This window comes from Hemitrygon akajei, chromosome 16 (assembly GCF_048418815.1).
Source record: "Hemitrygon akajei chromosome 16, sHemAka1.3, whole genome shotgun sequence".
Classification (NCBI taxonomy): domain Eukaryota; kingdom Metazoa; phylum Chordata; class Chondrichthyes; order Myliobatiformes; family Dasyatidae; genus Hemitrygon; species Hemitrygon akajei.
Window position 1 is genome coordinate 88,802,549 of NC_133139.1, and position 20,945 is coordinate 88,823,493.

The 20,945-nt window shown below is 46.9% G+C and overlaps 1 protein-coding gene across 1 annotated transcript in view; it reads left to right on the plus strand.

Annotated features, from left to right (window-relative positions):
- The window catches only part of LOC140740275 (adenylate kinase isoenzyme 5-like), a 115,928-nt gene that overhangs the window by 17,816 nt on the left and 77,167 nt on the right, over positions 1-20,945 (plus strand). The window contains exons 3-6 of the mRNA XM_073069404.1: positions 3,322-3,489; positions 8,845-9,017; positions 11,037-11,150; positions 12,524-12,712. Coding sequence (XP_072925505.1) covers positions 3,322-3,489; positions 8,845-9,017; positions 11,037-11,150; positions 12,524-12,712 — 644 coding nt within the window. The remainder of the gene's footprint in view (positions 1-3,321; positions 3,490-8,844; positions 9,018-11,036; positions 11,151-12,523; positions 12,713-20,945) is intronic.

Here is a 20,945-nt window from a genome sequence, read left to right on the forward strand (position 1 = left end):
ATGGGAAGGAGGCAGGGAGAGAGGAATCTTGGTTGGGAAAAAGGGGAGGGAGCAGGAAGCACCGGAAAGGCATTCTCCAGTGATCAATAAACCAATTGTTTGGAATCTAATGACCTTGCTTGGTATCTCAGGACTGAGTGTGTCTCCACCCCAGCACTCCTCCTCTGCCGTCTGTCCCACGCCCCTCCTGCGACATTCCAGCCTCGCCCTCCCCAACATCCTTTGCTCCCACCAGATTTACAAACTCGCTCTCCGCTCCACGCTGACAAATACAGTACTGTGTAAAAGTCTCAGGCACCCTTGATATGCTTATTGGCCTAAGACTTTTTCACAGTTCTGTTGAACGCTCTACACAACACCTTTTCAGTTTCAGAGTCAGAATTTATTTAGGTGATGATATCTGTTGTTTTGTGGCGGCAGTACAGTGCAACACTTAATAATTATGTTATAATAATATATAAAAAAATAAATAACAAGTGCAAAAATAGAGAGGTGGTGTTCGTGGGTTCAGAAATCTGATGGTGAAGGGAAGAAGCTGTCCCTAAAATGTTGAATGTGTGCCTTCGCGCTTCTGTACGACCCTGATGGTAGTAACGAGAAGAAGGCATACCCTGGATAGTGAGGGTCTTTCATCATTGGTGTTGCGTTCTTGAGGCATCTTTTGACGACGCCCTCGATGCTGAGGAGATTAGTGTCCCCGATGGACCCGGCCGAGTCCTCTATAGTGTCTGACACAGAGGAACTTGAAGCCTCTGAACCCTTCCACACGCAGGACTGCTGTGTGCTTCCCGATTTCCCTTTCCAGAAGATCTACAGTCAATTCCTCGTGCCGATTAGTCCTGAGGGGGTGATGCCATTGAACACCAAGCTGTAATCAATAAACAGCAGACTGACATGGGTACTGCTGTTACCCTGGTGATCCGAGGCTGAGTGGAGAGCCAGTGAGACTGAATCCGCTGTAGACACGGCAGGCAAGCTGCGGTGGGTCCAGGCCCTTGCCCAAGCAGGAGTTAACTCTAGTCATAACCAAACCTCTCAAAGCACTTCATCACAGCAGGTGATCTTTTTAACTGACCCCTGTTTGTGACATTTACAGAATATTTATAAACTGCAAAATGTAAAAGTCAGACACAGAGTCAAACTGTGAGGACCTTCAGATGTAGTTCTGGGAGACAGAGGCCATTCTGGTTGCTATCATCAGAGTGTGTAGGAGTCAGTCAGCTGATCTCCCCTCCGTGTCGATGAGGACAGCACATTGCAGCCTTCTGAGATGGAATAGCAGCAACCCCATCATGGCCGGTGTGTGGCACCCACTGACGCCAACAAGGAGGTGGGTAGTCTGGAAACCCAACATCTCACCAGCAAGCTAGCAATTCCAGTGGGAGCTCTTGGCCAGTCTTTCGGAATTGGCTGAATCCTTTCGCCTTGTGAAAGGTGCTAAGGACATCTTAGGCAACTCGAGTCAAAAAGCAAAACATCTCAGGTGCTGAGCACCTGGGTGGCATGGTGGCACGGAGGTTAGCACAATGCTTCACAGTACCGGTGACCCAGGTTCAATTCCCACCGTGGCCGCTGGTGGGTTTCCTCCGGGTGCTTTGCTTTCCTCCCATGGTTCAAAGACACTCAGTTGTAAATTGTCCCGTGATCAGGCGGGGGTTAAATCGGGGGATTGCTGCGTGATGTGGCCCGAAGGCCCAGAAAGGTCTATTCCGCGCTCTCTCTCAATAAATAACAAGAAAGGAGAGAGTTGTAAGGATACATATGAGGTCAGGCAGCATCCATGAAGAAAGAAGCAGGTTGATGACCTTTTATCGGAACTGGAGAACATTAAAAGACATTTGGGTAATGGATAGAGATAAATGGGATTAGCTTGATGGACACCATGGTTGGCACAAACGAGTTGGGCTGAAGGGCCTGTTTCTGTGCTGTGTAACTTTATGACTCTACTAGGTCTGAGATAACTGCGACGCTGGTACAGTAATGTATTTGTCAACACAGAGCAGAGAGCACGTTTGTAAATCTAGCATAGGGACTGGCTATGGTGGAGTGCTGCAGAAGGGGGGTTGGGACAGGTGGCAGAGAAGGAGTGCCAGGGGCGGGGAAGGGTGGCACCAGTGCCATCACACCCTGGTCGGGCCAAGGTCGTTTGGTTCCAGGCAATTGGTTTATTGATCATTTCAGAATACCTTTCTGGTGCTGCCTAATCCCTCCCCTCTCCCTTCCTCTTTTCTCAACCATGATTCCCCTCTTCCTGCTGCCTTCCCACTCTCCGTCCACAATAGAGACTCATATCAGAATCAGGTTTATCATCACTTACATCTCATGAAATTTGGTTTATTTCTGCAGCAGTAGAGCAGTGCAATACATAAAATTACTACAGTACTGTGCAAAAGTCTCAGGCACCCGAGCTATATATATGTGTGCCGAAGAGTTTTGTACAGCACCGTCTGTCCCATCCAATCTCTTCCCCTCCACTGCCCACCTGTAGGTCAGCTCATTGGTGTATCTGGGTTTAATGGTTCAGTGTAAGTTTATTTGTGTTAGAGATAAAGATTGGCGTCATTTGTCACATGTACATTGAAACACAGAGTGAAAGAACGCATCATTTGCGTCAACAACCACCACAGCCCAAAGATGAGCTAGAGGCAGCCAGCAAGTGTTGCCACGCCCACAACTTTACTAAGCCTAACCCATATGTCCTTTAGTAAGTGGGAGGAAACCAGAGCTCCTGGGGTAATGGGGGAGAACATGCAAACTCTTTGCAGGCAGCAGCGGGAATTGAACACGGATCTTCCGATTGGCGGTCGTCATGAAACCACGCAGCCAACAGCCCGATTTATTGCACATACGTTCACACAACATTTACTGAAGAGATTCTGCTTGTAGGAAGGTTCATTCAGCTTCTGGGAAGACTCTAGTCCTTGCTGGTTTTGTGACAGAGACAGCAAGGTGACACGTAGACAAGTGCTAAAACTGGAAGCAAAAATGTGGAAATAGCAAAATTAAAATTAAAATGTGACAACATTTTCTGCATTACTGGAAGTGGAATATTGTCACTTAATGCCGGTCATTGAAAATAAAAATTCATTTTAGTTTAAACGATGGTGTGGGTTTAAGTTGCAACTTTGTGGAATATGTGGGTGTACGACGCCTGTAAATTAATGCAAATCAGCCAAGCTGCTCTGTGAGAGGTGGGGAGTCGTGCAGAGCCAGTGGTTGGGGTCAGTGTAGCAAAGGATGGTAGGTTGACCTGTCACTGCCACTTGATGCTCATTGAGTGTGTGTGTTTCTGTTTCCCCTTCACCACCCCCCCCCATCAAGTCCTCTCGGAGAGCCACAGTCTGGCTCATGAACGCTACGACCGACTGCCCCCCATTCACCAGTTCTCCATCGAGAGCGACACAGACCTGTCGGAGACGGACGAGCTGATCGAGGAGTATGTGGTGTTTGACCCCTCCAAGCCCAGGCCAAGAGTCATCCTGGTCATCGGTAAGTTCATCAACGAGAAAGGGAAGATGCCGATCACAGCTCTTCACCTCTTGCTCTTCCTTTCGTGGGTCACACATCTAGGCTGGGTTCAAACCCGGATCGGGTCCTTTCCCAGCGACACAGGCAGTGAAGTTGTTTCTTTTTGTCAGCAGCACAGTGAAAGACATAAAAATTTACTATAAATTACAATGCAAAATAAAATAAATAATTCGAACGTGAGGGAGTATTCTTGAATTCATGGTGTGTTCAGAAATCTGACGGGGGAAGGTGAGGAAGCTGTCCCTATTACATTGAGTATGGGTCTTCGGGTTTCTGTACCTCCTTCCTGATGGCAGGAACAAGAAGAGGACATGCGCTGGATGTTGAGGGTCTTTAGGAGTGACCAACCTTTCCTGCCTCTTTCAATCTTTCCAATTCTCACAAATATCAAACATGGCAGATCACTTAGAAACATAAAAGCCCATACAATCCAAGGGAAAGTGGGACTGGATTAAAAGTTCCTTTTCTTTTCCCTTAGTCCAGTTGATTCCCATTTTTCCAGTTGGAGAGAAGTCTCCTGATGTCTATTTTCCAAAGTAAAGTTCAAAGTGCAAAGTTGAAAGTAAATTTATAATCAAAGTATGCATATCTCACATGCTACCGTGAAAGTACAATAGAATCAATGATAAACTCTTCACAAAGAGAAACAAACAATGTGCAAAAGGAGACAAATTGTGCAAATACAAAACAACTAATAATAATAAACAAACAAATAAATAAGTAACACTGAGAACACGAGTCCTTGAAAGAGAGTCCAAGGACTTTGGTCCTTGTAGAGTTGTGGAATCAGTTCAGTGTTGAGCTGGTTCAGAAGCTTGGTTCCAAGTGTTCATGTGAAACTTCCACCATACTAATGCTGTTTTGATCAGCTGTGATAAAAATAGTGCTTGGTGGAAAATGTTCCTTTGAGTCCTATAAAGGGACTGTATTTAAGTACACTGGGAAAGCATTCCAGTTCCCACGGATGCCGTGATAGAACAGACCTCCCAAAACCCTGGGAGGTATCCCACTGCATGGGGTTGTGACCCATTGCCCCTTCTGAGTATTATCTTATTACACAGTAAATGTAGATGAATTTCCGACTATGGAAATGGGCCAAGTTTGATGGAATTTTTGCAGAGCCTACTCTTTCCAATCCAACAATAACCTTCAAACGAATCTGAGATACTTGCGACACAGAAGGCCATTCAGCCCATTGTATGTCAAAAGCTACCTGCTCTAATCCACAGTAGCTGCCCTGCTCCCAGCCTGCACTATCTAGCCGCCTTCACACCCTGATTTAAATGTGGCTAAGGGTATGTCTTCACCGCATCTTTGGGCAGCAAGTTCCAGACCTACGCCACCCTCTGGTGGAAATGGCTCTCCTGAAATCCCGCCCTACCGGTTGTCTTATTCTGAGCCTTAGGCTATCGAGATCCTTCCTGTCAGACTTTGTAAAGTTTGCATCACTCTAAACATAATATGCTGTCTCCTAAGTGTGTGTGTGTGTACACACACACACACACACACACACACACACACACACACACACACACACACACACACACACACACACACACACACACACACACACACACACACACACACACACACACACACACACACACACTCTTAACCCTTACGTTAGCCGTGACGAAGGGTCTCGGCCCGAAACGTCGACAGTGCTTCTCCCTATAGATGCTGCCTGGCCTGCTGTGTTCCACCAGCATTTTGTGAGTATTCACACAGTTGCCTTTTCTGTCAGTATTACCGAAACAGGCCAACATCATCCTCCTATTCTTTAATTTTAAAAGTCCAACTGGATATCCGCTTTTTCCCCAAAGTTCTATTGTACGTAATCTGAACGCTTTCACTAGACAAGATCATCTTTAAATGGATGGAAGCAACACCTTCTTAAGCAGTAATCCCTGGGTGTCAACACCCATGCCTAATTCCTCTTAAGAAGCTGTGGCTGAGCTGCCTTGCGGAATTGTGTGCAGCCCTTCTGTCGACAGTGTCCCCTCAGTGCTGGGATTCTGACCAGTGAAGAGCAATGAAGGGTGATGTACAGTGAATTCCCGTTAATTGGGACTCATCGGGGCCAGTACATCTTGGAATTACATGGCTGCCCTAATTAGTTGAAAGTCAGCAGGAGTAGTGGGAAACTGGAAGACTGGGAAAACTTTAAAAAGCAACAAAGAACCATGAAGCGAGCAACAAAGGAAGGGAGAAGATTATGAAAATAAACTAATGCAAAGAATAAAAACAGATAGCAAAAGTTTTTATAATTATATAAAGTGGAAAACGGTGGCTGAAGTGAACATAGATCCCTTGGAGGATGAGAAAGGGGAATTGATATTGGGTAACGAGCAAATGGCAGAGGGTTTGAATGACTATTTTGTGTCAGTCTTCACAGTGGAGGAAACATCTAACATGCCAAAGAGAGATATTATGGATGCAATGGCAGGTGAGGACCCCGATACAATAGCTATCACTAAAGAGGTGGTGCTGAGCAAACCTGTGGGTATGAAGATAGACAAGTCCCCTGGTCCTGATAGGATGCATCCCAAGGTACTGAAAGGAATGGCAGAAGTTATAGTCGAGGCTTTGGTGATAATTTACCAAAATTCTCTGGACTCTGGGCAGAGATGATGAATCTCACGCCACTGTTCAAAAAAGGATGTAGGCAAAAGGCAGGTAACTGTAGGCCAGTTAATTTAACATCTGTAGTTGGGAAAATGCTTGAAGCTATTATTAAAGAAATGGTTATTAAAGAGTGAGGCATCTGGAAAGAAATGGATCCATCAAGCAGACGCAGCATGGATTCAGCAAAGGCAGGTCCTGTTTGACAAACTTACTGGAGGGTATAATGAGCACAGTGGATAGAGGGGAATAGATGGACTTTACTTACTTGGATTTCCAGAAGGTGTTTGATAAGGTGCCACATAAAAGATAAGATGAATAGAGTTGGGGTTGATGTATTAGCATGGATAGAGAATTACTTAACTAATTGAAAGCAGAGCTGGGGTACATGGATGTTACTCTGGTTGGCAATCAGTGGTGAGCGGTGTGCCACAGGAGTTGGTGCTGGGCACGCAACTGTGCACAATATATATTAATGATCTTGAAGAGGGGATCGAGTGTAATGTATCTAAGCTTGCTAATGATGCAAAATTGAGTGGAACAGCAAATTGTGCAGAAGATACGGAGAGACTGCAGAGAGATAGAGATAGGTTAAGTGAGTGGGCAAGGGTCTGGCAGATGGAGTACAATGTTGTTAAGTGCAAGGTCATCCACTTTGGAAGGAAAAATTGAAGAGCAGATTATTATTTAAATGTTAAATGAAATTACAGCATGCTGCTGTGCAGAGGGACTTGGGAGTGCTTGTGCATGAATCACAAAAAATTAGTTTGCACGTGCAGCAAGCTATCAAGAAGGCAAATGGGATGTTGGCCTTCATTGCTAGAGGGATTGAATTTAAGAGCAAAGAGGTCATGCTGCAACTGTACAGTGTACTGGTAAGGCCGCACCTGGAGTACTGCGTGCAATTCTGATCTCCTTACTCGAGGAAGGATATACTGGCTTTGGAGGCAGCGCAGAGGAGGTTCACCAGGTTGACTCCAAAGATGAGAGGGTTAGACTATGAAGAGAGATTGAGTTGCCTGGGACAGTTCTCACTGGAATTAAGAAGAATGGGAGGAGATCTTATAGAAACAAATAAAATTATGAAAGGGATAGATAAGATAGAGGCAGGAAAGTTGTTTCCACTGGTAGGTGAGACTAGAACTAGGGGACATAGCCTCAAGATTCGAAGGAGTAGATTTAAGATGGAGATAAGGAGAAACCACTTTTCCCAGAGAGTGATGTATCTGTGGAATTCTCTGCCCAATGGTGCAGTGGAGGCTTCCTCTGTAAATATATTTAAGGTTGGATAGATTTTTGCATAGTAGGGAATTAAGGCTTATGGGGAAAAGGCAGGTAGGTGGAGATGAGTCCATGGCCAGATCAGCCATGATCTTATTGAATGGCGGAGCAGACTGTATGGGCCAGATGGCCGACTCCTGCTCCTATTTCTTATGTTCATGAAAACAATTTAAAAGGAATAAAAAATACCTACTACAGTTTAAGTGAGTAACAAATTATGTATTTAAATCAAATACAAAACAAATTAGAACAATACCACTACAGTACTATAAAACTGTGTATTGGTCCTGATAGTTATTGACAAAGGAATTTATTCAGTGTACGTGGCTGTGTTCTTTTGGTTGACTGTCAATGAACAGTCAGTGCTGGCACCTTGTGTAGATAATGGACTGCCTTCAGACAATACTTTCAACGACGGCATCCTCCAAATCTTCATTATGATTGTAGCATCCAAGATGATTGTTCATACTTTCAAATTCTTCGTAGTTTGCAACTTGCTGAAGTAGTGAAATCGTCTCCTTTTCACTCCTGGCTGTGTCTGGCATCTGCGAGCCTGAATCCTTGAAACCGCAGTGACGAAACAATTCCGAATTGCCTGGCTGTTTACTATTCGCCAAGTATCTATGACAAAAATCACTGCTTGTTGAATGAAAACATGCAAGTGGCTCTATTTTGAAACAGATTGCTCTAAGCATGATGTAGCGTCTAACGGCCACACAGGTGCACACGACTGACGCTAGTTAGAAACTGTTCGGCAACAGTCCTCTGTCCCAATTAAGTGACATAGTGTCCCAAATAAATATTTTCTTGATTTGCTTTTGTTCTTTAAGATTTGTTCCAAATAAGCAATGCCCCAATCAACCGATGGCCCAATGAACTGGAATCCACATTTAGGATAGTGACTTACGCCAATGCTGTCCTCTTGCCATTCTGGGCAGGATTGGGAATGGCCCAGGCTATACCATAGCTGTGCTGCGTGTCATCTACAATGGACTCCAAGTAAACGGGAGTCTATTATGGATAGTACATACCACAGCAATGATGAGGCAGTGATGACGGATGCGCGTATTTAGTGTGGTGAGTGAGATGTCAATCAAATCAGCTGCTCGTAAGATCAAAAGCAAGATGCAGATGATGGAAATTCTGAAATAAAAACAGAAACGTCAGAAACACACATCAGGTCAGGCAGCATCTGAGGAGAGAGGAACAATTAATGATGCAGGTCCAAGACCTTTTGTCAGACCTGTGTGTCTATCTGTGCAAGCTGAGTGATAGGATCACCTTACTCTCCTCACCCCTCTCCCCCCCGCCCCCGTTTGTGTTTACAATCTCCATGTTTTCAGGTTCTTCTCTCCTTTCCTTCACTCACCCCATCTCTCACTCTCTCGCACCCCCCTCCCACCTCTTCTGAAGGAGGGCCAGCGAGTGGCAAGGGGACCCAGAGCATGAAAATCGCAGAGCGCTACGGATTCATCCACATCTCCGTGGGAGAGCTCCTGCGTGAAAAGATGCTGCACAACGCAAGCACCAACAGGAAGTGGGGCCTGATAGCGAAGATCATCACCAATGGGGAGCTGGCACCACAGGTGAGGGCGGGCACTTTGTTTTCATTGGTCGTTTACCACCGCCAGCCTCCTTTGACTGGACAACAACAGCATCCATTTCCATTATGCCTTTCTTGTGGCGGGAATATTTCATATATTTGGTTTGGGGGAGGGTTTAAGGTAGAAAGGGAGATGTCGACTTGGTAAAGGAAAGAATTTCAGGGATCAGGCCCTTGGTATACAATGCGGAACAGGCCCTTCTGGCCCCTTGAGCTGTGTTACCCGACAATCCCCCGATCTAATCACAGAACAATTTACAAAGACCAATTAACCTACCGGTACGTCTTTGGACTGTGGGAGGAAACCGGAGCACCCAGAGGAAACCCACACAGTCACAGAGAGAATGTACGAACTGGCGGGAATTGAACCCTGGTCACTGGTACTGTAAAGCGCTGTGCTAACCCTTACGCTACCGTGCTGACCAAATGAAGGCACTGTGCTAATGGTAGGGCTTTTGCCAGAAACAAATAAGCACTGTTGGGTTAGAGGGTAGGGAGAGATTACAGAGATAGGGAGGGTGAAATAGATGGAGGGATTTAAAAAGAGGATCATATGAGGTTATGAGGAGTTTTGGAAGAAATCCATTCCCCATTTCCTGCTCACCCACCCCTCCTTGCTGAACTACACTGGCACCCAGTTACACAATACCACAGGAAGCACGTGACAGGTTAACTTGTGCATTGAAACTATGGACATATTAATTCATTTAATAATTACAATCAGTTGTGTCTTACAAACCAGGAAAAGTCTAGACTCTGCAGATGTCTTTGCTCATAACCAGTGGCAAGATCAGAACTAACAGCAGATTGAACAGGCTTTTTCTCCTCAGGCTGGGTAAGAATAGACCTCAATGTCACAGGTTTAGGTGAAAGGTGAAATATCTGAGGGGAACTTCTTCACTCAGAGGGTAGTGGGAGGTGTGGAACAAGCTGCCAGTGCAGGTGGTAGGTGTGTGTTCAATTGCAACATGGATGAGTAGAGTCTGGAGGGATATGGCCTGGGTGCAGGGTAGATAGAACTAGACAGACCAGGTCAGCACAGAGTAGATGGGCCGAAAGACCTGTTGTGCTCAGTGACAGCTTGACTCTATCTTTGTTGCTATTCATTTCTCAGAGGAGGAAGGGTGAGTGGGAGGGCTGACGAGAATGAGTGAGACTTGGTTTCTGCGGTGACCGCTGCACGGATGGTAAACCGGTGTAACCAGCAAAGTAATAGAAGCTCCATGTGAGGAGGTCAGGTTCAAAACCAATCTGAAGGAGAGATGGCGCCGTTAGTCACAGACAGGCTGGCCTACCAGCGAATCCTCACACTGTCAAACATCTGTTTTCATACAGTCACCTGACAGCAATGTTCAGTAGCTTTCATAGAGTCAGAGCGCACTACAGCACAGAAACAGGCCCTTCAGCCTATCTAGTCTGTGCCAAACTATTAATCAGCCTACTCCCATCCATCTGCACTAGGCCAACAGCACTCCAAACACCTCCCATCCATGTTCCTATCCAAAACCATGCTCGACCTCTCATCCACCACTTCTGCTGGCAGCTCGTTCCACACTCCCACCATCTTCTGAGGGAAGAAGTTGTCTCTCATGTTCCCCTTAAACTTTCACCTTTCACCCTTAACCCATGACCTCTGGTTGTAGTCCCACACAACCTCAGTGGAAAAAGCCTGCTTGCATTTACTCTATCAATACCCCTCATAATTTTGTTTTCAAATCTCCCCTCATTCTCCGACGGTCCGGAACTAAAGTCCAGACCTATGCAACAGTTTCCTACAACACAGATCCTCAAGTCCCAGCAACGTCCTTCTAAATTTTCTCTGCACTCTGAATCATATTCATGTCTGTCCTGTAGGCAGGTGATCAGAAAGGCACACAGTCTTCCCTGTGTTCAGTGGGCCCCACTTAACTTACAGAGTGTGATATCCCGCAGGATCGCAGCCGAGGCGTGACAGGCGGCCTGAAGTTCAGGTCGTTACTGATTCCTTGCGTTTCTTTGGCAGGAGACGACGATCAGTGAGATTAAACAGCAGCTGATGCAGCAACCCGACGCTCAGGGGTTTGTGATTGATGGTTTTCCCCGCGAGGTCTCCCAAGCAATCTGCTTCGACGACCAGGTGCAGTCATCGCTCTGAGAACTCAGCACCCGCAGAACACTTCTCCCAGCCGCGGGGCCCTCTAATGTTCATTCTTCCCGATGTTTCCGTAGGAAATGTTCGTTTTTTAAAATAGTACCAGCATGTCATTGGCAGAGTCTGAGAGTAGACAGGGGAATGTTTTGAGAAACTCAACCCCCTACTGCATTATGGGGTCCTTCCATCCCCTCCAGTGGTGTGAAGGTCTCTCAACACTATCTCACTGCAGTTCACTCCTCTGACAGTGACACTCCCTCAGTACTGTCCCTCCGACAGTGAGATACTCCCTCAGTACTGTCCCTCTGACAGTGAGACACTCCCTCAGTACCGTCCCTCTGACAGTGAGACACTCACTCAGTACCGTCCCTCTGACAGTGACACTCCCTCAGTACTGTCCCTCTGACAGTGAGACACTCCCTCAGTACTGTCCCTCTGACAGTGACACTCCCTCAGTACTGTCCCTCTGACAGTGTGACACTCCCTCAGTACTGTCCCTCCGACAGTGAGACACTCCCTCAGTCCTGTCCCTCTGACAGTGTGACACTCCCTCAGTACTATCCCTGACAGTGAGACGCTCCCTCAGTACCATCCCTCCGACAGTGAGACACTCCCTCAGTACCGTCCCTCTGACAGTGAGACACTCCCTCAGTACTGTCCCTCTGACAGTGAGACACTCCCTCAGTACCGTCCCTCTGACAGTGAGACACTCCCTCAGTACGGTCCCTCTGACGGTGAGACTCTCCCTCAGTACCGTCCCTCTGACGGTGAGACACTCCCTCAGTACTGCCCCTCCGACAGTGAGACACTCCCTCAGTACTGTCCCTCTGACAGTGAGACACACCCTCAGTACTGTCCCTCCGACAGTGACACTCCCTCAGTACTGTCCCTCTAATGCTCGCTCTACACAGCTGAGCCCTGGGATTCTGTCTGATGTTCCCAAAATGTCAGCCTGTATTGTGCAGATCATAAGACTGCAGTTGCTGGAATCTGGAGCAAGACACAAAATGATGGAGAAATTGGACAGTCGATGCTTCAGGCTGAATCTTTTCATCTGGATCGAGACCCTTCATCTCATCTGAGGTTATGGGGAGAAGGCAGGAGAGTAGGTTTGAGAGGGATAATAAATCAGGTGTGATCAAGTGGCAGACCAGACTCAATGGGCCAAATGGCAAAATTCTGCTGTCTATCTTATGACCTTGGGTAAGGATGGGGTGGCCCCTATGATCCACAGCTTGAATGACAAGAGAGGTGAAGGTACGGGCAGATATAACCTCAAGCAGAAAAATTGCTCTGGACATTTTTATCACAAATTTTGCAAATCCCTAAAGCTCATCCTGCAGATTCTCTGCTCTCAGATCTGTGTGCCAGACCTGGTGATCTATCTTGCCTGCGCCAACTTGCGACTGAGGGAGAGGTTGGAGAAGCGAGCGGAACAAGGCCGGCCTGACAACAACCCCAAGGCCATCCACCGGCGCCTCGCCACCTTCAAGCAAAATGCCATCCCATTGGTCCAATACTACCAAGAGAAAGGCCTCATTGTGACGGTGAGTCGGGGCAAAATGCTGGGGCTTGGCAGCAGGAAGTTCATCGTTCAGCCCATCTGTCCTATGCTTGACCTGAAGATTAATCCAGTTTTCTCTCTCTCAGTCCTGTGATTATTTCCATGTTTATTGCTTTGCAACTTAGAAAGAGGCCATTCAGCCCATTGAACCTATGCCAGTTCACAGCAGAATAGTGCCATTCCCTTCACTTTCTCCATGGTGCTGCAGATTATTTTCCTAAGAGTCGATCCAGATCCCTCTTGGAATTCTGAGTAATTGTGTTTCCGACACCTGTGCAGACACTAAGTTCAGGATTCTAACTACATGCTGTATAAGGCAAGGCAATTCATTCTTCACTCCCTCCTTGTATTGTTTACCCACCTTGAACCCTTGTGTCCTGATGAGAAAACCTCCACTTTATCTGAGGAAGTCTGGGGTTGTATACTCTGCCAGATTTCCTCTCAATTCACCCTCTTATTCCCATGTACTGCCAGGAAGAGTCCAAACTCAGATTGCAGGAGCAACACCTCATACTCCATCTGGGTAGCCCGATGGTGTGAACATCGATTTCTCCAACTTCTGGTAACTTCTACCCCCCTCCCTATCATCTTCCTCCCCGTTCCGATCCCCCATTCACCCCTTCGCACTTGCCATCATTTTCCTCTGGGGCCCCTCTTCCTTTTTGTTTCCATGGTCCACAGCCCTCTCCTATCAGGTTCCTTCTTCTTCAGCCCTTTCCCTCTTCCACCTATCACCTTCCAGCTTCTTACTTCATCGTCCCTCCCCCCTCCCACCCGGTCTCACCTGTCACCTGGTGCACCTTCCCCTTTCCAATTCTGGTGAAGGGCTTTGGCCCGAAAGGTTGACTGCTTATTCCCATCCATAGATACAGCCTGGCCTGCTGGGTTCCTCCAGAATTGTGTGCGTGTCATTCTCAACCTTTGGTCCTGGGAAAAGAAACCCAACCCCTCCATATTTCTGCATTTCTTGGTGACTTAGAAAGAGACCATTCAACCCTTCAAGTCCATGCCAGCTCACAGAGAAATTCCTATACCACCAACTAATTTTGCCTGTAACCTATCCTCCTCAAATTCACAATACAGTAGGGGCAACTTAACTGACCAATCTGCACATCTTGGGGGTATGGGAGGAGACTGGAGCACCAGAGGGAACGTGCAAACTCCGGACAGACAGCTTGGGGCTGACCGGGATCGCTAGAGTTCTGAGGCAGTGGTTCTAACGGTTGCACCACTGTTGTCCCGTTGAACATGCGGCTCAACTCCCTCAGCGCCGACGGAAGTTCTGCATTACACCAAACTTTTGTTCTCCTCGTACATGAAGGGTATTCTAACTCCTCTTCTATTTCCACATGTCCCGAGCACCATTCACCAATAACATGCAGAAATTCCCACTATCCAAAATGTCGGTCTACACCATCCTCTACTGCCTCGACAAGGTAACACTTCATAGTCCAGCTGGGTAGCCTCCAATCTGACAGTATAAACATTGATTTCTGTTAGTTTCTCCTCTTCCCCCTTCTCTCCTTTCTACTCCCCTTTGGATCCCTCTTACCCCTTCTCCTCTCTTCACTTGCCCATCACTACCCTACAGTGCCCCTCCTCCTTCCCTTTCTCCCCGGTCCACTGTCCTCTCCAATCAGATTACTTCCTCTTCAGCACTTCCACCTATCACCCCCCAGCTTCTTACTTTACAACCCCTCCTCTGACCACCCGCCTTCCCCCTCATTTGCCAGCTTGCACTCCTTCCGCTATCCCAAACTTCCTCCCCCTTCCTTTCCAGTCCTGATGAAGGGTCTCAGCCTGAAGCATCCCCTCCATATACGCTGCCTGGCCTGCTGAGTTCCTCCAGCATTTTGCATGTTGTTCTAAGTCCATGCACTCACACCCACCACAATCCGATGTTGACATGCTCACGTCTGCAGTTGTGGTCTCTCACAGTTAAGTCCACAGCCCTGGATACCTCGCCACAAAAGCTAGGCGCCGTCCTCCAGCACTTCTGACCCCAGGGCGTCCTGCGGGGGCACTTCACAAGTGTTGTGGTTTTGGAAGGAGTACACAGTGAGAGTGGAGGCCAGTGATTATAAAGGTCAGTCCCACCTCCCACAGCCCATCGATTAGTACAGCACACAGCAGGCAGTGCAGCTCCTGAAAAATTCATCTAAGCATCGAGCCCACATCTGCCTTAAGTCCCAGTCTCCTTCATTAGCCAGCGCTTCTCTCTGATTCTCTCCAAAAAACCCCCCATGATGTCCGCCCTATTGTGGGGACAGAGCTCGGGTCGGTGAGGGATTACAGTTATGGTGGAAGGGCTGGAGGGTGGATGATGTTTCTCCAAGATAAATGTCTGATAGCAGAGGACAGGCATTGACGATGAGAGGGGTAGGTTCAACGGGGATGTGAGGGGTACGTTTTATACTCAGAGAGTGAGGGTGACTGGAATGCACTGCCTGGTATTCAGAGGTTTGTAGGGATATGGATATTTTGTGGGTAGGAGGGATTAGTATTTGGGTGTTTTTGATTACTTTTTAGCTGGTTTGGCTCAACACTGTGGGCTGAAGGGCCTCTTCCTGTGCTGTACTGTTCCGTGTTCTAGGTTCCATGACTGTAGTCTCGGGATTACCCCTGCTGCCACGTGCTAGGTGGGAATAGGATGATAGTACAAGTGGATGAGTGGCTGAGGAACTGGTGCAGGGGGCAGGGTTGCAGTTTCTTGGAATCTCTTCTGGGGACAGGTTGTGCCTCAAAGCTTTCCGTTTCATTCTAGACACCAGACCCAACCAGTTCCTCTCCAGCACCGCTCTCCTCCGCCCAGCGGAACCGGTCCTCACTCTAAATAATTTCTCCCTTGGGTCCTCCCACTTCCTTCAAGCAAAAGGGGTGGCCATGGGCAATCGCATGGGTCCCGGCTATGTTTGCCCGATCGTTGGCTATGTGAACAGTCTATGCTACAAACCTACACTGGTGACCATCCCACACTTTTCCTGCGCTACATCAATGACTGCATTGGTGCTGAGCTCGTCAACTTCATCCACTTTGCCTCCAACTTCCACAGGGCCCCCAGATTCACCTGGTCCATTTCCGACACTTCCTTTCCCTTTCTCGATCTCTCTATATCGATCTCCAGAGACAGCTTATCTACCAATGTCTATTATAAACCAATGGACTCTCACAGCTACCTGGTTACATTTTGTCCCACCCTGTTACTTGTAAAAATGCCATCCCCTTCTCTCAATCCCTCCGTCTCCACCGCATCTGCTCTCAGGATGAGGCTTTTCATTCTAGAACAAAGATGTCCTCCTTTTACAAAGAAAGGGGTTTCCCTTCCTCCACTATCAACACTGCCCTCAACTGTGTCTATTCCATTTCATGCACGCCTGCTCTTACCCCCTCCTCCTGCCACCCTACCAGGGATAGGGTTCTTCTCGTCCTCACCTACCACCCCACCAGCTTCCACCTCCAGCACATAACTCACAGAAACGTCCACCACTTCCAACTGGATCCAAGCACATCTTTCCCTTGCCCCCACTTTCTGCTTTCCGCAGGGATCGCTTCCTATGCGACTCCCTTGTCCATTCGTTCCTCCCCACTGATCTCCCTCCTGGCACTTGTCCTTGCAAGTGGAACAAGTACTTCATCTGCCCCTACACCTCCTCCCTCACTACCATTCAGGACCCTAAACAGTCCTTCCAGTTGAGGTGACACTTCACCTGTGAGTCTGTTGGAGTCATTTACTGTATTTGGTGCTCCCGGTGTGGCCTCTTGTATATTGGTGAGACCCGATGTAGATTGGGAGACCACTTCACCAAGCATCAATGCTCAGTCCACCAGAACAAGTGGGATCTCCCAGCAGCCACCCATTTTAATTCCACTTCCCATTCCGACATGTCCATCCATGGTCTCCTCCATTTGGGATAAGGCCACACTTAGGCTGGAGGAACAACACCTTATATTCCATTTGGGTAGCCTCCAACCTGATGGCATTTTGTGTGTGTTGGCTGGATTTCCAGCACCTGCAGATTTTCTCTTGTTTGTGAGATGGAATTGGTAGTTGGAAGTACATATATTTTAATGTCAGGAGTGTTATGGATAAAGGTGATGAACTTAGAGCATGGATCAGTACATGAACCTATGATGTTGTGGCCATTACAGAAATTTAGTTGAGAGAGGGGCAGGAATGGGTGCCTAATGTTTTGATGTTTGAGAAGAGTTGGAGACGGAGGTAAAAGAGGGGGAGGGAGCTACACTACCATTCAGGGAGAATATCGCCGCTGCTCTCAGATGGAACATACTGGAAGGATTGTTCATTGAGTCTCTATGGGTATGTTTTGGTCGGGGGTCTAAATGTCAGGAAAACTCAGCAGATCGTTGGGAAAGAGCAGGAGCTCACAGAGGGGTCCCACAACAAGCTGCGTTGTTGTAGCGCTGTCGTCTATGGGAAAGCTAACACCAAGCCACGTCGGGACTGATTACAGCTGGTAACGGAAACCTTCGCCACTACCTACACAACCTGATCCATGAGCTACTGACTTACTTCAACAGACTCTACAATTCACATTCTCGGTATTACCTATCTACTTATTTGCAATCTATCTATCTATCTATCTATCTATCTATCTTCTTTTGCACAATGGCTTTCTACCAGTCTTAGTTTATGTATGGTTCTCATAAATTCAGCTGGATTCCTTTATTTTCCTGCAAAAGCCTGCAAGAAAATGAATCTCAAGGCAGTCTATGGTGACATTTACATAGTTCCTTGTTGCCCGTTATGCCGCTGGCATTTAGAAAGCAATGGAAGTCCTCCATCTCTGTCTGTATAGAAGGATTCTTCATTGCTGTTTCCATAGCAGTTTTGTTTTATCGGTTAGTCCTGAGCTGAACCCAGAAGGCTGGAGGACCACTCTTCATCTGGCCTCTACCCTTTCACCTTTTTAACATGGATGACCCCACCAAGAACCAAAGTACAAGGCCCTGATTCCAGCCGACATAGCTCTCCGGGTCAGTGAGGCCTCCAAGTCCTGCAACAAGGTTGTGGTCCTCTTGGAAGTACATATACATACTTCGATAATAAATTTACCTTGACTTCAACGTTGATCTAAAGAGGGAGGTTTGAAGGAAGGGGAAAGGCAAAGAGGTTTAGGGAGGGAGTTCCAGAGCCTAGTCTCTCAACACCTAAAGACAAACCCAGCAAAGCTGAAGTAATCTGAAGAACATGGAGATGTCAGGGAGTTGTAGGTCTTGAGGACGATGGCAGAGTTAGGGAGGGAGGGATCTGAAAACAAGAATGAGAATTTTAAAATTCAAGGTGGTGCTTAATTGGAGGCAAATGTAGGTGATCAAGGGCAGGTTTGCTGAGTGAATGGGATGGTGAGTTCACACGCAGGCAATTGAGTCTTGGACATCCATAATGACAGCAGAATGGGGGAGGTCAATAGATCAACAACAGAAATAACAGCTGGAAGCACATTCATTTGAACCAACTTTACATGAATAAATTTTAGAGCAATCACCATGGTGACAGAAGCCTCTTTGACAAATAGGTAACCATAGCAACATGCAGACAGAGCCCCGTTCCTTCAGAGCTACAATCTGTTACCTAACACACTCTGTAGCCGTCCTGGGAGCACTTGATGGGACATTGTAGAAGGATCTGTCATCTGAGCCTAACCCATCCCGTCCTGGAAGTGCTTGGTAGGACAATTTAGAAGGAGCTTAACTCCGCATCAAAAACATGTACTTGCAGCCCTGAAAGTATTAGTTAGGACAGCATAGAGGAATTGATATATTACATCTATCCTTGCCCTGTGAGTGGTGGGAAGAGAGACCTTTAAACACAGAGGATTCTGCAGGTGCTGGAAATCCAGAGTAACACAGACAAAATGCTGGGGGAGCTCGGCAGGTCAGGTAGCATCTATAGAGAGGAATAAACAGTCAAAATTAGGGCCAAAATCTGAATTTGGTCCTGATGAAGGGTCTTGGCCCAAAACGTGAACCTTTCCATAGATGCTGCCTGACCTGCTGTTCGTCCAGCATGGTTGTATGTGACAGAGAGAATTTCACTCTGGTTCTAGCCTTTGCGTTCCCAAACCTGGGAAAGCTTGACGACTGACCCCACAAGGAACACATTCGAGGAAATCTGCAGAAGCTGGAAATTCGAACAACACACACAAAATGCTGGTGGAACGCAGCAGGCCAGGCAGCATCTATAGGGAGAAGCGCTGTCGACATTTGGGGCCGAGTCCCTTCATCAGGACTAATATTTACATTTACATAAATTCACATAATATATATATATTATATAAATTTACATAACATTAATATTTACATATTGATCAGCAGGCATTTTTAACCCAATCCAATCCTGGGATATTAAGACCTTCGACATAAAGTTCTTCCTGGTCCAGGAGGAGTTCAGAATTGGAGAGAGTGAAAGCCCCTGCAGTTTAAGTGTGTCACCACTAACGGATGGGGCAGGATATGGACAGAGATACTCACATTCTTGCATTTCTTTGGGGAATGAGTTAGTTAAATCCCACTGACTGGGACTAGTTTAGTGAAACCTCACCACTGGGGTTGCTTTTGTTAAACCTTACTAATTGGGTCTGGTTGAGTGAATCCCCTGTTCAGTTGAGCCCCAACAGATCAGTTTAACTTAAGCCCCAGTAACTGAGATTAATTTAGTCACTGACCAGGTCTAGTGACTAGTCACACACTGACTGGCATTGGTTTCGTTAAACCCCACCTGCCGGGGCTGGTTCAGTTAAATCCCACGGTGACTGGGACCGGTTTGGTGAAGCTGCACCAAGTGGTCGGTGTCAGTGGAGTCTGGGCCAGCACTGAGTGGAAGCTGTTGTTCGTGCGTCAGAGCCAGAGACAGCGTTTACACTCTCCGCCTTCAGCTCTTTTTGCTGGAAGAAGTGATTCTGGTGAGCTAGATGATTGAGACAATTACCCCGTGGGTGTAGGCTGACGTTGTTAAAATTGTACTACCAGCAGATCCAGCAGCAAAGCTTGAGTGTGGGTGGGGATTATTTATCAAGTGTGTCCCTTGGAGTGGCTTGTGGAATAAAATTCTTCCCCCACCCCCACCACAACCTAGACCTGGAACATGGGGGAGAAGCCCAGCTCCTCATCTAATTATGTGATCTGAACTGCTCCAGTCTGAAAAGTTCTTCAAATTGGACCATTCCTGGATTCATGAGGAGCATGTTACATGCAGTGAGTTACTCCTTCTGACCCTGGCAGTTCCCTGATTGCCCTTCACGGGGTTGGGGAAGGACTAAGACAGCTTAGTGCCTTGCCCAGGTGCTCATCGAGACACAAGAGTCGAAACCAGGCCCTTCAGCCTGCCCTGTCCATACTGACCATCAAGCACCAATCGATACCAAAACCATTTACTGGCACTTGATCCATAGCCTTCTTTACAAATGGAGATTCAGGTGCTCCTCTGGGTGCTCCTTAACTGTTGTGAGGGTGCCAGCCTCTGCCACCCTCTCGGGCAGTGCGTTCCACGTTCCAACCACCCTCTGGGTGCAGAAGTCCTTCCTCAGATCCCCTCTGCCTTCTACCCCTTCCCTAATCCTATGCTCCCTATTTTCACACATTTCTACAATGTTCTGCGAACCAGGTATCGATGCATTTTAGGCACAGTTACAAAGAGCACACACCACCTTCCCCAAACCAGACGCAGCGACTCAGGAGGACTCAACTTTACCACTTTCATTTGGCATGGGAAGTAGGAATACATAATAAAGTTCAAAGTAAATCTGATATCAAACTACGTATATGTCACCATATCCTACCCCAATATTCATTTCTTGCAGGCATTTGCAGCAGAACAAATAAGTACAATAGAATCAATGACAAACCACACATAGACTAACAAACAACCAATGTGCAAATGAAGACAAACTGTGCAAATAACAGACAGATAGACAGACAGACAGATAGATAGATAGATAATATTGACAACAAGAGTTGTAGAGACTTTCAAAGCTATGGAATCAGTTCAGTGTCGAAGTGAGAGAAGATAGATAGATGATAGATAGATAGATAGATAGATAGATAGATAGATAGATAGATAGATAGATAGATAGATAGATAGATAGATAGATAGATAGATAGATAGATAGATACTTTATTCATCCCCATGGGGAAATTCAACATTTTTTCCAATGTCCCATACACTTATTGTAGCAAAACTAATTACATACAATACT